This window comes from Schistocerca cancellata, chromosome 1 (genome assembly GCF_023864275.1).
Source record: "Schistocerca cancellata isolate TAMUIC-IGC-003103 chromosome 1, iqSchCanc2.1, whole genome shotgun sequence".
NCBI classification, from domain to species: Eukaryota; Metazoa; Arthropoda; class Insecta; order Orthoptera; family Acrididae; genus Schistocerca; species Schistocerca cancellata.
In genome coordinates, this window is record NC_064626.1 from 458,294,572 (window position 1) to 458,312,157 (window position 17,586).

Sequence of the window (17,586 nt, forward strand, 5' to 3'; positions counted from 1 at the left end):
ACTCTATTAAAAGAGTCACTGGCTCAGAAAAAGTTCAAAATGCAATAATGAAAGTTCTTGTTCATTTTCCCAACAACCTAAAATGATTTACAGGTAGCAAAGCACGTTTTTAAAACTATCCTAAGATCATTTCTCCTGAACACTCTTTCTACTCCGCTGACGGATTTCTGTTTAAAAACAGGAAGCGTGTAAAAAAACTACCGCACTTTGTCTTTAAGTGCAGTTCCAAGAGCAGGTTCAAAATCGTTCAAATGGCTCTGAGCAGTATGGGACTTAACATCTGAGGTGATCAGTCCCCTGGAACTTTGAACTACTTAAACCTAACTAACCTAAGGACATCACGCACATCCATGCCCGAGACAGGATTCGAACATGCGACCGTAGCAGTCGTGCGGTTCCGGACTGCAACGCCTAGAACCGCTCGGCCATCGCGGCCGGCTCCAAGAACAGGACTAAAAAAATAATTTGTAATATGAAAACTAATAATGTAAACATGTCCTTTAAACTGACTCGTTCAACAATATTTCCATAAAAGAACCGTTCATATGATCTGTGAAACATGTAACTAATTATCTAACTAACCTGGAAACCAGTATTGTGCGAATGCTGTGAGTTTCAACTTGTAGTGGATACACAAGAAGCTTCTAGTTCACTTTCTTCCGTGTGTTAAAGTAAACTCACCTACAGAGCAAAGTCTTTTTCATATTATTACAGCTATGTAACAAACATAAATAACAATAAATGACTTCGCCCTTAACTCCAACGTCTGAGGTGTTTTCAAATATTCCCTAGTTAGAAATGCTTAAAAATTGTTATTATGGTTCTTTAATGTTCGAATTAGATCTTTTCCAGTGATACATTCCAATAAGTACTTACTTCCCCAACACATAACAGTTAACGGGCTTTGTGGTTCTTACATTAAGCCTCTGACTACCCAGCCAGCAAATATTAGCACCGCTGACGTTTTGAGAAATACAACAGGACGGCAGACCAAGTATGTGTATAATTTCCGGAAATCGTTGCTTCGATAATTAGCACGTATACGTCGCTGCAGACCAGTTGCAGTGAAACATACGCCAGTCAAGGATAAAAAGTTTTTCCTGCTCACCAGTACTCATGAAGTAGAGTATTATAATATCTGAATAATATCGCGATTCTTCCAGTTTCCTGTTGAGCAGTTGAAAAGTTTTGAAGATGGTACCTTCACACCATGCTCACTTAATTTTGCGAAAATCTTGTAACATCTATTGAAACACACAGCTACATACACGGCGAGATTACATACAACTATGTTTCGCAATTTGCAAACAGTTTAAGGTTCTCCTTTCCCTCGACCACGTCAGGAAATGTCCATGGAGACTTTCAACAGAATGAGAAATGTGTGTTGTTTTGTAAAAATGTTTATTTACAAGGTAATATACAGTGATAATGGGAAGTATGAAATTGGTTCACATTTTTATTCCTGGTTTTTATCATTATGAGGATGCGAGTATCGTTAATCGTCAGGAACCCTGCAAAAGAAAGAGGAAAGAGATATTAACAAAGAAAATATCGTTTGAGAAATACTCAGCATTGTATTTGACATTTTAAAAATATAGATGAAGAATTAAAGTAGCTTAATGAAGGAGAATCTACAATAAATATTTCGAGGTATTTGGCTTTTCCCCTTTTTCTATTCCACTTTTTGATGTTTACTGGGTTTCCAGCTGGGGTACATATTTTGACGACGTGGCACGATTTGTGGAAGGAGGAGCAGAAGGAGTTTGATGGATTTCTGTCTGATTGGAGAACAAATAAATTTTATCAGTTACATTTCGTCCTGTCAGTGAAAATAATGGTTGAGAGAAGTGCTGAAGTGGCATCTATTTATATAAATAGACTAGAAAAAATCCCGAATGCTCGACCTCTATGTAACTAAGATAACCGAATACTAAGACTAGTTAAATTTCCTCTCTAGGAACAAGATTACTTGTTTATTCTTTTGAAAAATCGAGGGTTTGTTTGGACTAGAAGGGTAAGTGAAATGGGTGAGAAACGAGAGCAGATATTATTCAAGATGAAATAATTTCCAGGTGTGCGCGTCGAAATATGAAAAATTAAATTGTAAAAATTGGGTTACACCTAAATAAATCACTTAGGCAGGCTAGTAAAGTAAGTCATTCAAAAGTCTGGGTTTTTATTCTATGGTATATTATCAGTACAAAAGTAATTCGGAGGTGTTGACGGGTGTTCATAGTGGAACATGTGTATGTAATATGAATATATGACAAAAATGTGATAAACGGTTTTCGAAATGTAATAGAAACATTATGTAAACGTTAATGATAAAAAAAATATAACAATATTTACCTTACTGCTGAACAATATTTCTCTCATCTCTTCTGCAAAGTAATTTTACTGATATTGTTTTCTGGATTTGGAATATCTGGAACTTACATGAGAGAGAAAGACTGCCACAGCTGCACTCCGAGACATTCTTCCTAGGATGCATCATTCATTCGCAGCGAAATTTATGCTGTAATAAAATTTCCTGCGACACGAGAGATCATTACTTGATCTGAACTACAGTTGGCAGCGTCTCGACTAAAATGCACTTTGTGACTACGCTGTGTCAAAGGCTGCCCCATGGCTTCAAAAATTTACTTTTTCGTGGGGGTGGTTACTAGGTCTTCGCTTTGATTTTTCTTTCTTTTTCTTTGGGGGGAGGGGGGCGAGGGAGGGGGGGGAAGGTCACATGTCTTACGGAGTTTGTTTGATGTAGAGGCTTCAAGCTATGTCTCTGTTCATTTAGGCTTTCCTGTGTATCTTGTTGCAAGAGAAAGGATGTGCTAGAGAATTCAAAGCAGTGATAACATGGGTCGTGACTGTGAACGCTGATGCATAACGTGACTAATTTTACTGCTACATAACGTGGAGCTTCATTTTACGGGTCGCGGCCGAGCTGAAAAAACTCTTACGTTCGTCAGTGTTTTCTGGAAGTGTAGTGGGATGTGGGCTATTGCAGTCCAAAATCATAACGTTATAGAAATATACTGACGACACAAAACCACATACAAAAGGTCTGGAAACTGTCGCTCTAAAAAGTGCTACCTGCCGCTGTACCTCTGTTTACAAAGTTATAGACGCAAATATTACTATCTTCCTCTCGTAGGAGCCTCAATGAAGTTGACCCCTACAATATTTTGACACAATGATTGACTAAAAAAAATTTATGGGTTGTCGATAAGGAGTAGACGGCCAAACTAGTATAGCCATTAAACAATTTATGCGAGCATCTACTACAATAAACTTCATAGTGTCTCCAGTAGTTTTGCCCAAAGAGTGGCTTAGTATACCTCCACAGAATATGTTAAAATTTAAAATTCGTTTCAGCTGGTTTGGAAACCTTTAGCTAGTCTGCCTGCTATTTGTGGAAAGCGCAGATTGTAAGTCACACCGCAAGAAAATTAGGAATCCTGCCTTGGCACACCATTTTAACTAATGATTAATGTTCATACATGTGTCTTTTTCTTTGCATCTGGAGTCACAAACAGTTGTAAGTTCGACTATTTTTACAGCTATCTTTTCAGCATGGCTGGTGCCTTTACTCCATTGTGGGTTCAGCAGGCTACATCAAGATTTCCTACAACTGTTTTTGACAAATCGCTAAGTTAATGTAATTATTTCAGGTGATTCTGTTTTCAGGATAAATATTGTGTTTCGTTTGTTCACTACGTTGCACCTCCGTAGTCAAGAGATCAGGTCTCACTCTCATGCGGAGGATCCTGGTCCAGTTCCCACTACTTCCAAAGACTTTTTCTTGGTTGGAAGGCTGGAGTGGGATGAACTCAGCTTCGCGATACCAACTGACCAGCTACTTAAATGGAAAGTAGCAGCCTCGAAAACTGGCAAAGGCTGGAAGAGCGTTGTCCTGACATGGTGGCCGGTCGACGTCGCGTGTTTTTAAGGCCTCACCTTGGAGTTTAGTTTTTGTTCAGCACATGGATATTCGAAAAGAACAGACAGGGAGTATGAGTTGATAGGTCACGGTGAAACGAGTATCACGTGGTACATTGTTAGAGGAAGGTGCTTAAATGCGGATTTCCGCCCCTAACGCGGATTCCCTGCTTCTTGGCTCTGAAATTTCTTGAACTCTAGTGGAAACAAACGTAAATAGTAGGTTAGACTTCAATTATTCTGTAGTGTGATTGTCAGGAAATGGAAAAAGTTTTTACTTTGTGCCACATTTTTCGTTATTTCTCCTTCATACTGACGGGTAAGCGTTTCAACATACATTCCTGTATAATAAGGTTCAAGGTTAGTGTTTAGGACTAAACGGTTTCATTTAGACGTTTGGTTAAAATTTATTTGGTTAACAAAATGTAGGCTGTTGTTGCGTAAGCTACACCCCTTCAGTTGCTGAAACCGGACTCTTTAGTTTTCCGTGCTTCAAGTCTGCCCTCGTTCTTTTGGATTTCTGTTTCAGATTCGAAGGGGATTGTGGGGAACGTTGACCAAAACACGAGGATTCCTTTCACAACTACAAAAGCTATTGATGAAGTTCAGAAAACGAGGACGACGTTAGAAGAATGCCAGTGAACAGGTACGAAACTGTCCAACAAGCAGTACAGTACACCAGAGAAAGCAGCGAAACCAAAGTAGGCAGGTAAACGTCTTGAAGAAGAACTAATAAAATACTTTCTTGCTATGGTAGTTTCTTTCTTTGGGCTTGAGCGTAACGACATGAGAAAAATTACTGTGTAATTGACAGTGAGAAATAGTATGTAACACCATTTCAAGGACGAAATGTCTGGTGAAAAGTGCATTAGCCTTTTTCTGAAACATCGCAAAACCAAATTCTACGAAAGAAAGAATGTAGGGACATTCAGTAACAGGGTTCACGGGTTCGGCAAAGAAGCCACCCAAAAATTTTATAACCTTCTGGAAAATGTTACATTATGAATTAAAAATCAAATATTACGTGTTTTTAAAACATATTTTTTTTACTATTTTCTAAGTGTTAAAATCAAAAACAAAATGGGCGACCGGTTTTGGGGAACTTCCTCTATAAACTATGTTTGCACCTTCAAGTGCACGTCCAGTGTGAAGGCAGGAAAAAGATTTTTTTGCAGTGATGTGTGTCTTCTTTACAGCATAAGCAGCTGTTCTGTCTCCGCGACTATGTATTTAATTCTAATAAAAATTACAGTATTATTCGTAACTACATGCAGGCTTTCGGAAGGTGAAAGTACTAAACATAGAGGTAACAGGCACTTATCAGTGTGTAGAGCATTTATCCAAGTTATTAACTCGCGTTGCAAGTGCTGAATGTGGGCGTCATTTGTGGCACCGCAGACGAAAATAAATGTACGCAATTTACTGAGACTGCTGCTGGTACGGTTCAGGAAGGCGCAACGGCAGCAGCTCACTTTGGAAAACTGTTTACTTGCTTGGGTATCTGCATTTGTGAAATATGAGGGGCAGTCAAATGAAAACGAAAGAGATAGATTAAAAGTTTAATGAACTGTTTCTTATTTCAAAAGTAATGGCCGTAACTGAAAAAAAATGTAAGCGAGCCGTAAAGTCTAAACGCACAGGAATGCTGAAGGGTGGCATCATTCGGCTGCCGTATAATGTCGGCCCAAAAGTGCCAAATTTGTTTCGACTACACTGCCGAAGTTTCGCTGGGGAACCGTTACATATCCCCCTTACAGTTCCGATCGGTCCCCATGCGATTTTCATAGTTTAGATCCCTGAAGAAAGACATTGATGGACGTAAAATTGCTTCGGATGAAGATGTGCACGCAGGGGTACAATGATGTTTCCGAAAGCAAACGCAAATATATCGTTGGCATGTTGGCATTAATCATTTTCTTTTCTTCTTTTTTTCCATTTGACAGCCCTCACACTTCTATGCGAAAATTCGCAGCGGATGATTTGTCTGCGTGATCTGACACATCTGGCCCTATTGGTGCGCTCTGCGACTATACCACGACACATATTACGAATCGAAAGTTGGACAGCAGTCGTCTTGTGAAACCTCGTAGGTAGTTGTGAATAGCCCTTTAGATGTAAGGTCGCTCACGTAATTGAAATGCAGCTTGATAGTGCTCGAGTGTACCTGCTAGTCGAAGAAGCCGAAGCCGCCGCCGCCGCCTCGGCTGCTGCTGAAGGCCTGGCTCTGGGAGAAGGAGGCGGTGAAGGGCCCGACGCCGAAGCTGGCGGAGGCGCTGGAGGCGTGGCTGCTGGACTGGCCGCCGCCCCCGTGGGGGCCGTGCCCGCCCGCCACGCTGCCTGCGGACGCGGAGCTACCCGCGAAGCTGCCGCCGCCGCCGCCTCCGTGGCCGCCGTAACCGCCGTGGCCGCCGTACCCTCCGTAGCCGCCGAACTTCTTGCGGTGGAACGTCGGCTCTGTGGGAACGAGGACAGCTACGTCACGTCTGCGCTAAGTAAACGAATCTGCTCAGCTGGACGAGAGCTCCTCGACGGCAGCCTTGAGAATATCTACGCTTAATAAGGACGCGTTGAGAGCTTTTTCTTTCCAGCACTTCACTAACTGCATGGAAGATATACTAGCTTCTCGGTAAGGACTACCGCCGACATTTCCTCAGCTGTGAATTTTAACTTTGCAGCGGTGTTTGCGGTGGAAAAGAGGTGATGAGGTACTGGCTCAGTGCTGTCAGGATGGGACGCGAGCTATATTTGGTGGAAAGCTCTATCGATAGAGCACTAGCCCAAGAAACGTAATGGTTCCGGTTTTAATCTTCGGCTAGTTAGTAACAGTCAGTAAACTCAAGAGAAAGAAAAGGCAAATACATTTAATTTGATCTGCAGCTATACCCGAGATTTCTGCTGCAGTAATTTTTCGATTCTATCTGTTTAATCTAATTTTTCAATGCCAAACACTAAATTTACTTCAACAGTCCGGTAATATCTCTGAGTTTACTAGTCTGTTGACAGTGTACCTGCCTTCTCCATCCTTGTCAGTAGTGTTCCATAGCTAACGTGTTCGTATGAGATCCAGACAACACTTTCTTCTCAGAATGAGATTTTCACTCTGCAGCGGAGTGTGCGCTGATATGAAACTTCCTGGCAGATTAAACTGTGTGCCGGACCGAGACTCGAACTCGCGAAGAGCACTTGCCCGCAAAAGGCAAAGGTCCCGAGTTCGAGTCTCGGTCCGGCACACAGTTTTAATATGCCAGGAAGTTTCAACACATTCTTGTTCGTTGATATTTCGTTAGTGGTTACTTTTACGTATCTTACACGATTTGTGTTATCATTAAACCGTCATCCCTTTCAAATTCTGATCCCCAAGTTCATCGTTGCGCATTCAACACAGGGAACTTCTAATATGAAAAACATCCAAGTTATCACAAGCATTAGAAAAAGAAATCAGATTATGCAGCCAAAAATTTGAATATATTACACTGTATTTCATTTAAACTATACCGGCTGGTTACAATTAAACTTTCCCTGTTTAAAACGTTATAAAACAGAAACTAAATACCGTACGAGTACCAAACTTGGTAACGCTAATGTCCAGAGTATGGGGTCCATGAATTGACGTGTCAACAAGAGCTTGGACAAAAGAAGCCGGGCATTACTGGTGAAGCTCTGTTATCAAAACAACAGCAATGCTGCACTTCGAGCATATCACCGGCTGAAGGGATACCGGAAGGGTCCTCTTTCTCCATCTGCTGTGCGAAGCACGACGAAGAAGTTCGAATCAACTGAAAAACTGGGCGTCGCTCCGGGAGGTGGTTAAAGAAATCGCTGTTGCAATAGCAGACGACGCTGCGAGCAATTCCCGATCGTCAGGCAGTGAGTGTGCTGTGCCATGACAGTTGAACATCCCGTGGTCCACTGTACCGAAGGTGCTTCGAGAACCATTCTCAAATGGTATCCGTACAAGATCCATATCGTACAGCAGCTTGCATGACAGAACGCACAACGACGTGTTGACTTCGCTCTCCGCTTTCTCACAGGGACTGAAGTTGACGAGAGCTGGCCCTGTACCATTCTATGGACAGATAAAGCTCATTTTTCTCTGACGGGTGAGGTGAACTCACAGAATTTCTGAGTGCAGGGATCTTCATCTCCAGTCACTGTACATGAAGTTCCTCTGTATGGTGAACGTATCACCGTATGGTGTGACTTCACGGCGACTAGCCAGCGATATTTACGACTACATGATTATTCGTAGTAAGAAAATAAGGGTCTCATGACTCGTAAGCTTTGCTTCAATGCCTCTGTAATTTAATGAGCGTAGTCCAATTGAGGGCAATGTTCCGTTACATTCTGTTGGCCTATTAGCTGTCACACTGAACCATTTCTTGGGATAGAAATAAAAAACACAATGTAACCAGTCACTAAACTTTAAGTCTTTAATGTCCGATGTGTTTCGGAGACTTCGCTCCAGCAGCAGGTGGCAGATCAGGTGTTTAGATCGTTACCGGGATCCAAACACTTGATCCCCTACCCACTGATGACCATAGCGTCCGAAAGACGTTCAAAATAAAAATGACTGCTTAAGTTATGTTTTTTATTTGAAATTTAAAGACACAGTCACGGAAACAGTCTGCGAAACTTGCTATGTGTAACATGTATTGTCCGAAAAAAGGTGGAACATAATATGTCTTGTATATACAAGGAATTTTTAAGACTTCGCTGACAGCATAGAACAACAGTGGAAAAAGGGATTTTAAAACCGATGTTTTGGAATTATACTCTGATTCCCAGAATGAAGTTCACTCTCCGCTGATTTGAAATTTACTGGCGGACCGGACCTCGAACCTCGAACCTCGAATCTATACATTTCGCAGTGCTCTACCGATTGAGCTACGGAAGCACGTCTAATGACCAACCCACACTTTCATCAGTACCTCGGATCTATCTTTTCAACATCACAGGAGGTCTCCTACATACTTGCGGGACTAGCATTCCTGGAAGAAAGGTTATTGCGTAAACACGGCTTAACCACATCCTGGGGAGGGGAAGGAATGGTTTGTTTATAGAATGGATTTTCTATCAACAGCAGAGTGTACGCCTCCTGGAAGATTAAAACTCTGTGCTGGATCGGGATCGAACCTGTGACCTTTCTTCTTTTGGAATTGTAAATCTCGTAAGGTATACAGAAGAAGTTGTGTAAGTTTGCAAGGTATGTGTACTGGCGGAAGTGAAGCTGTGTGGACGGGTCGTGCTTAGATAGTTCAGTGGGTAGAGCACTTACTCGCGAAAGGCAAGGGTCCCACGTTGGACCCGATTCGGCGCACAGTCTGATGTTTACCCACAGAGCCGTAAACACATTGTAAGAAACGCACCACATTTAGAACAGTAACACTAGCTCGAGGGCCATACTTCCTATTCCAAGAGCCTGTCAAAGCTCTCTCGGGTTTACAAATGTTGCGGTCGTGAACTACGTCCGCATTTGCATCTACATATACAGCTACAGTTCATAATTCAAAACCTAGCAGAGGGTTCATCAAACCAGCATCAAGCTCTGTATCTACCGTTCCACTCTCGAACATCGGACGGGAAAAACGAACACGTAAACTTTTTTGTGATACTCATTTCTCCCTACAGAGATGGACAATAAGAAAATATTTTCACATTATGAGGAGACAGTTGTTGATTGGAATTTCATGACAAGATCCAGCCGTAACGAAAAACGCCTTTGTTTTACTGATTGCATCCCAACTCGCATACCGTATCCGTGACACTCTCCCTCCATTTCACGATAATACAAAATAAGCTGCCCTACTCTGAACTTTAAGGTTGTCCTCCATCAGTGCTTTGTGATGTGTATCCGACACCGCGCAGCAATACCCCAGAAGTGGACAGGCAAGCATAGTGTCTGCAATCTCTTTAAGAGAATATCGCATCTTCTAAGTGTCCTGCCAATAAAACGCAGTCTTTGGTTTAAATTTCACGCACCATTACGTCCGTGATCATTCCACTTTAAGTCGTTCGTAATTGTAAATCTAAGTATATAGTTAAATTCACAGCCTTAAGATTGGTACTATTTATCGTGCAGCCGTATTTTCCTTTTAGAACCTATGTGGATGACTTCACACGTTTCATTACTTAGAGTCAATTTCCACTTTTCACAACATAGAGATATCTTGTCAGAAACATTTTGCCATTGGTTTCGACCATCTTATGACTCTACGAGACGGTAAATGACAGCATCATCTGCAAAGAACCTGAAATGTTTACTCAGATTGTCTCCTGAATCGTTTATATAGATTAGGACAAGCAGACGGCTTCCAACGCTTCCTAGGGGAACACCATGTATTACTTCCATTGTACTCGATGACTTTCCGTCATTGAATAACGAATTGATCTTTCTGACAGGAAATCACGAGACCAGTCGCACAGTAGAGACGGTACTCCATACGCAAGCTACTTGATTAGTAGTTCCTCGAGAGGAAAAACGTCGAGAGGAATCCAGAAATATGGAGAAAATTAGTTCGTGCGAATAAAGGGCTACTTGTGTTTCAGAAGAATGTTATTTTATGAATCCGTACTGACTATTAGTCAAATGGTTCAAATGGCTCTGAGCACTATGGGACTTAACTGTTGTGGTAATCAGTCCCCTAGAACTTAGAACTGCTTAAACCTAACTAACCTAAAGACATCACACACATCCATGCCCGAGGCAGCATTCGAACCTGCGACCGTAGCGGTCACGCGGTTCCAAACTGAAGCGCTTAAAACCGCACGGCCACACCGGCCGGCGACTATTAGTCAGTAGATAGTTTTCCTCACATGATGGAATGTGCGATCAGAGTATATGTTCCTAAACCATATTGCAAATCGACATTCTGTAATTCAGCGAATTACTCTTAGGTGCTTTCTGGAGTACTGGTGTGGGCTGTGAACTAGTGGAGACTTCACCTGGGGCAGGGGCGCTGGCGGCCCACTCTGCGACCAGCACGATCCCGAGCAGCAGCAGCGCGGCTCTCGTCGAGGGCGTCATGTCTGGCGGCGGCGTCTCGTCTGCTTCTCGTCTCGTCTCCTCAGCGGCCTCCGGTGCCCGAGCTAGACTCTGCAGGCCGGCCAGCGCCGGTCGCCTTTATAGCGGCCACCGGCAGGCCGGGCGACCTCACGCCGCAGTCCTTGGGACTGGTCCGAAGGCCCGACCACGCGCGCGTCATCCCACCTGCTGCAGCGTCTCTGGAAGACTCGCACAGCCCGCAAGTGCGTGGCTCGCTCTTAACAGTAAGCGTTAAGTGGGCCCTCAGGCACTCAATATTTTTTGCACTATAATTTTATATAATTACACTACACGAGGGTGTGACGCCAAGAGCGGCACAATATTATTTGTGTAATGTGACGCCCAGATAGAACTCTGTCTGCGAAGCGAAATGTCTGCGCTCAGTAATTTAGAACTTAAAACTACCTGGCAGATTAAAACTGTGTGCTGGACCGAGACTCGATCTTGCCTTTGCGTGCAAGTGATCTACCAAATGAGCTACCCAAGCGGGACTCACGCCCTGTCCTCACAGCTTTACTTCTGCCACTAGAGCACTTGCCGCGAAAGGGAAAGGCCCCGAGTTCGAGTCTCGGTCCAGCACACGGTTTTAATCTGCGAGGAAGTTTCATATCAGCTCACACTCCATTGCTGAGTGAAAATAGCATTCTGGAATTTAGAACTTTTTTTGAGTCATCAGTCTTCTGGTTGATTTGATGCGGCCTGCCAAGAATTCCTCTCATGTCTCAGAGTAGCACTTGCAACCTGTGCCTTCAATTCTTTGCTGAATGTATACCGATCTTCGTCCTCTGCAGCTCCCTCTAGTACCATGGAAGTCATCCCCTGATGTCTTCACAGATATCCTATCATCCTGTCCCTCCCTTTTGTCAGTAGTTTTCATATATTCCTTTCCGATTCCAGGCAGAACCTTCTCATTCCTTACCCTATCAGCCCACCTAATTTTCAGCATTCCAAATACTTCGATTCTCTCCTGTTCCGGTTTCCCCACAGTCCATAATTCACTACCATACAATGCTGTCCTCCAAACGTACATTCTCAGAAATTTCTTCTTCAAATTAAGGCTTACGTTTGATACTAGACTTCTCTTGGACAGGAATGCCCTTTTTCCAGTGCTTTTTTTTCGTGCGTCACTGGTAATTTTGCTGCCTAGGTAGCAGAATTCTTTAACTTCATCTACTTTGTGACCATCAATCCTGATGTTAAGTTTCTCGCTGTTTTCGTTCCTGTTATTTCTCATTACTTCCGTCTTTTTTCGATTTACTCTTGTATGTTTTGCTATTGGAGTACTTGCCTTGTAAAAGCAGTAATTCTGCAGAAATGACAAAAGAAGTCTGAAAAGCTCCCTGTAAATGCTTAGTGGACTAAGGACTCATTCATTCCAACATAGCTGCGTAAGCTAGAATAACAACAAACAGATGAGCTTAGTAGTTTATCGAAAACATGTGTTGTTTATGTATCTATCTATCCCTGGTACGACAGCCGTTACAAAGAACAAAAGATTGTTCACATGGCAGCTAACCTGATCTTATTTGTCAGTTCTGAAAACTGCTATAAGTAAAATTAGCATTTCTGCTTACTGTCATTATATCATCATCTTCAGTTTTCTCTGATACTCTGATCAGTTAAGTACCTGGCTTTTCCTTTACAGTCAGGAATATCATTTCTCAAAGTATCTCAGGATGGTTTAACATACATCCTCCAGCACACACCCTGACCTTTTGTCCGTTGCTTTTTTCAGTTCTTTGCGGAAATTCATTCGAACATTCGAAGCGAGTTGAATTCCTCTCTGTTCCGGCATGAACTGCCGTATATTACGCAATATTACTCTTACAATGTACACTATACTGAGCGAGTGTTAACATTTTTCAAGCCTGCCCTCTCCTTCAGTACATTACCAAGCCGTCAATACCGCGCGCTGATGGTCAGTGTCACTGCGCAATAAAAACAGAGCGTCTGAAGGCCCTTTTACAATCCCGTTTGGAGCGAAAAAATTACATGACCGTGATTACATATCACTTTTTAGCAACTAAGTGGCATCTGTGTCCAAGATCTTAGCTGCTAAATCTGTCATACTTCTTAGTGACATACACAAATGAGTCTGTAGAAATCTTCTAGGTGTGTGACCTACTTTGAAACGTAACTTTAAATTTAAATTCGTTCGTATTTATTATCCGACAGTATTAAATTTTCTTTCTGTTGTAGGTGACGGGTTTATACCAGAATCTTTATTTTCATTTAATTTTACCGTACAAGTTATGTTATAACAACGAAATAATCTTTTATTAAATTGGTTTTTGCTATAGGGCATCATCGCCCTCCAAGAACTTTTGCCGCAACTAAAATCAATGAACCGCACATTTGCAGCTTAAGATACATGAAATTTTAAACGTGAACCGTCCTTTCATAACCAACGTTTTGGTTCGAAACCAGTAACAGCTCCTTTAGTTCTAAATAAATAGTAACGTAAACAGTGGCTGATTGCTGCTTTTATGTTAGTGTAAGAATGAACCTGTATTTTTACACATGCGTGGTCTCAGTATGCCAGTTTTCTACAAAACAGCATAAAATATTATCAATGGTGAACACATTGTTGTGAATGTGATAGGATGCGATATTTTCAGCAGAATTGCACAAATCATGAAAATAATTACCCATCTTAAAGAATTTTCGAAGTCATTAAATAAACATGAAAAGTCTGGTGGACATACCTGTCCTTGCACTCATTTTTTACATTTTCTGTACTTAATCAGGTTTCATTTCTTATATAACTGAATCGACAGAACCGCTTCAGCAGCTTCAGCTGCGAAAATGCTTAAAGAGCCAGGCTACCGCTAACGTTAATATTACCCATTCTACATTCGCAGCAGAGAAAAAAATCATTAAACGAATACTATATGCCTAAGGAGTAAACGTCCTCTTAAATCGCAAACGTCTCTTAAGATATTTAACCACCCAAACTCTCGGTTATTAGTAACAGATTTACATGGACGTTATGCTCTGAATAGCCTCTGTACCAGTCACAGAAGATCCAGTTCTTTTTCTTAATTTATCGAGTGATATACACGTAGGCGACAAAAGTTATGGGATAGCCATATGCACGTATGCAGATGGCAGCAGACTCGCGTACGCAAGGTATAAAACAGCACTGCACTGACGAAGTAGTCATGTGTACTCTGGTGATTCGTGTGAAAATGTTTCCTGCGGAGGCACGATGGGGATTAACAAACTTTGAACGCGAAATAGTAGTTACACCTATACGCATGGGATATTCCATTTAGGAAATCGATGGGGAATTCAATATCCCTAGATCCACAGTCTCAAGAGTGTGCCGATAATACAAAATTTCAGGAAATACCTCAACAAGGATAATGTAATGGCCTATGGCCTTCACTTAACGACCGAGAGCAGCGGCTTCTGTGTAGAGTTGTCAGTGACAACAGATGAGGAACACTGCGTGAAATAACCGCAAAAATCAGTGTGGGACGTACGACTAACGTATCCGTTAGGACAGTGCGGCGAAATTTTGCATTAATTGGCTATGGCAGAAGGGGACCGACGCGAGTTCATTTGCTAAAACAGGTCTACATCGCCTGCAGCGCCCCTTCTCGGCTTGTGACCACATCGGTCGGAGCCTAGTCTACTGGAAAACTGGCCTGGTCAGTTGAATCCCTATTTCAGTTAATAAGAACTGATGGTAGTACTCTATCATGGCGTAGACCACACCAAGTCACGGACCCGAGTTTTCAACAAGGTTCAAAATGGTTCAAATGGCTCTGAGCACCATGGGACTCAACAGCTGTGGTCATAAGTCCCCTAGAACTTAGAACTACTTAAACCTAACTAACCTAAGGACAGCACACAACACCCAGCCATCACGAGGCAGAGAAAATCCCTGACCCCGCCGGGAATCGAACCCGGGAACCCGGGTCAAAATGGTTCAAATGGCTCTAAGCACTATGGCACTTAACGTCTGAGGCCATCAGTCCCCTAGACTTAGAACCACTTCACCCTAAGTAACCTAAGGACAACACACACATCCACGCCCGAGGTAGGATTCGAACCTGCAACCGTAGCAGCAGCAAGGTTCCGGACTGAAGCGCCTAGAACCGCTCGGCCACAACGGCCGGCTTCAACAAGGCACTGTGCAAGCTGGTGGTGGCTCCACAATGGTATGGACTGGGTCCTCTGGTCCCACTAAACTGATTATTGACTGGAAACGGTTGTGTTCGACTACTTGGAGAATATTTGCAGCTATTCATGGAGTTAATGTTCATTTTTATGGATGATGACGCCCAGCGTCTTCGGATCACAGTTTTTCGCGATGTGTTTGAAAAACATTCTGGACAATTCGAGAAAATGATTTGGCCACCCAGATAGTGCGACGTAAATCCCATAGAACCTTAATGGGACATAATCGAGAGGTTAGTTCCTGAAGGAAATCCAACACCGGCAGCAGTTATGGTCAGCTATAGAGATAGTAGGGCTCAATATTTCTGCAGGGGACTTCGAGTGGCTTGTTTAGTGCACGCCACTTCTAGCTGCTGCACTACGCCGGGCGAAAAGAGGACCGATACGATATTAGGAGGCATCCCCTTACTTCTGTCCACTCAGTGCATACTGGGGTGATAAATTAGTAGCAATTACTCGAAAAAAGTTGGGAATTCATACATTGTAAACTATTTGCTTCCAGTCCGAGTCAATCCCAAGCTTTCATGATTTCGTCCATCTATAGCTTCCTGTATGTACCTTGCTGTTTCATGTCTATCCATCAGCACCGTAGCGGTCAATTTTTCTTGTTATGATTTTGTGGACAATGTTTCGTTGCCACATCACTTAGTACAGTTCCTGATTCTTATTTCATCAGCTGATCGCTGCTCACCAAGATGTTTCTCCAGATTTCTCGTTCATGCACTAGGAGTTTCTCATGTTACAACTTTGCGGTACTCAATGCCTCTGTTCCATATAACTTCACTGTAGCTATATCCTGAATCTAGTTTTGCTGTGGAGCGTATGTGATCACAGCACCTGTTTCATGCCGAAGTGTGTTACGGATGCATTAGTAAAGCGCTATTTTGATTTATTTGTAATTCCTCAACCTGTTCCGCACATACTTAACAGACTTTACCTAAGTCAACTCAACGTATCTTGCTTACAATGCGTTTCTGTGCACTACTGCTTCGAATACCACCAACACTTCCGCCTTCTCGGCGTTAATTTTCAGGTTGATAAACAGGGGCAGAAACGAGTCTTAGAACACGTTTTTATTTCGAAGTATAAATCGGAAAATAACTTCGAACAAACAAGTATCTAATGGTCAATGGGAGATGAGTGTTCATACATTCAAGAAAATATTAAAAGGTCTAATACTTTCGTATATAGTAATTAAAATAAAACGTTTTCAACTTTGCACGTGATAAATCTCCCTTATTTCTGTTTAGATGAAATTCCTTGTAAATCTAATTGCATATCCGTACAAATCATTCGTAGAAAACAAGCAGAAAATATATTTTGTCTCGCAAATTGTACAACTTGAAACCGAGAAGCTGAGCTTCCTCATCATAGGCTACTTGCCGCAGTTAGACTTTTTCTTTTACGGCTGTTTAAAACGTCCAGCTCACTGCTAGACTAAGAAGCTTTTCATATCTTCAAACCTTACTTTGTTTCTACGATCGTGGGCTGTTTTATGTGAAACTAGTCTTGCCAAGATCCGGTGTTGCTGTCATTTGTATAAAAGCACGGAATGATTGTCATTACTCTGAAGAGAAGGTCAACAAGTCTATCTACTTCAGCCTGTTAATAGTAACTATGTCACTCACGAAGCTACAAATGCAGTAGAGTGAAAACAGCTCGTATATTCACAGTTAAGTCCTGGTTCTCTCATACACTGGATCGCAATCGTGTGGTACTTTAAAGCTGTTTGCCTTGATAAACAGACACCCAGCTTTTCTCCTGACATTACTTACAACGACAAGAACAATTTTGCGAATATCCAAGTAAATAACGGAAATTACACAGTACAATCAATACACTAATATCAGAAATCAACGCAAAATATATGTACAGTACTTTCATTTTACACATCTGAAACGAAGTGAAATAATCGTCTAAATGCAACAGAACTGAAATGTGCTAAATAGGGTTAGCAGCTTACAGTTTTAGGAAGATGCGAAATGACACATATATGTATAATGGTCCCACTTCAATATGTCATCACTGTAGCTGGTCATTTTGTCGTTTGACACGCGTGAGGAGGATGCCGTACTGAAATGTAATGCCTTCGAAATACTTATGGGAAAATTCTCAACATAGTGACTCTGGCGAAGAACAGATTTCTGCCAACGAGTGACCGGTTCGTTGATACTGTCGCTGTAGAACGTTTGGCATCGTTGACGGAGCTACAACCTCACCTCTGCTTGAAACGCTTCATCATTATGAACGTGAAGTCTTCGAAAGTATGCTGGACGTTTTGGAAACACATGAAAAGCGGTTTAGGCCAAGTTGGGACTGTATGGAAGATAATCCATGATAGTGAAGCCGAGGCGTCAGGTTGTTGTAGATGTCTCAGCCCTCGTTTGTGGTCCGCCATTGTCATGCTGAACAAGAGGGTATTC

General features: G+C 42.2%; 1 protein-coding gene across 1 annotated transcript; it reads right to left on the reverse strand.

Annotated features, from left to right (window-relative positions):
- Nucleotides 1-1,384: 1,384 nt before the first annotated feature.
- LOC126176946 (keratin, type I cytoskeletal 10-like) lies at nucleotides 1,385-11,042 on the reverse strand. Its single transcript, XM_049924152.1, has 3 exons — nucleotides 10,879-11,042; nucleotides 6,101-6,390; nucleotides 1,385-1,511 (listed from the first exon to the last, which is right to left on the reverse strand). Exons 1-2 carry the CDS (start codon nucleotides 10,958-10,960, stop codon nucleotides 6,104-6,106), a joined length of 369 nt encoding a protein of 122 aa, XP_049780109.1. The 5' UTR covers nucleotides 10,961-11,042; the 3' UTR covers nucleotides 1,385-1,511; nucleotides 6,101-6,103.
- Between the last annotated feature and the right edge of the window lie 6,544 nt (nucleotides 11,043-17,586).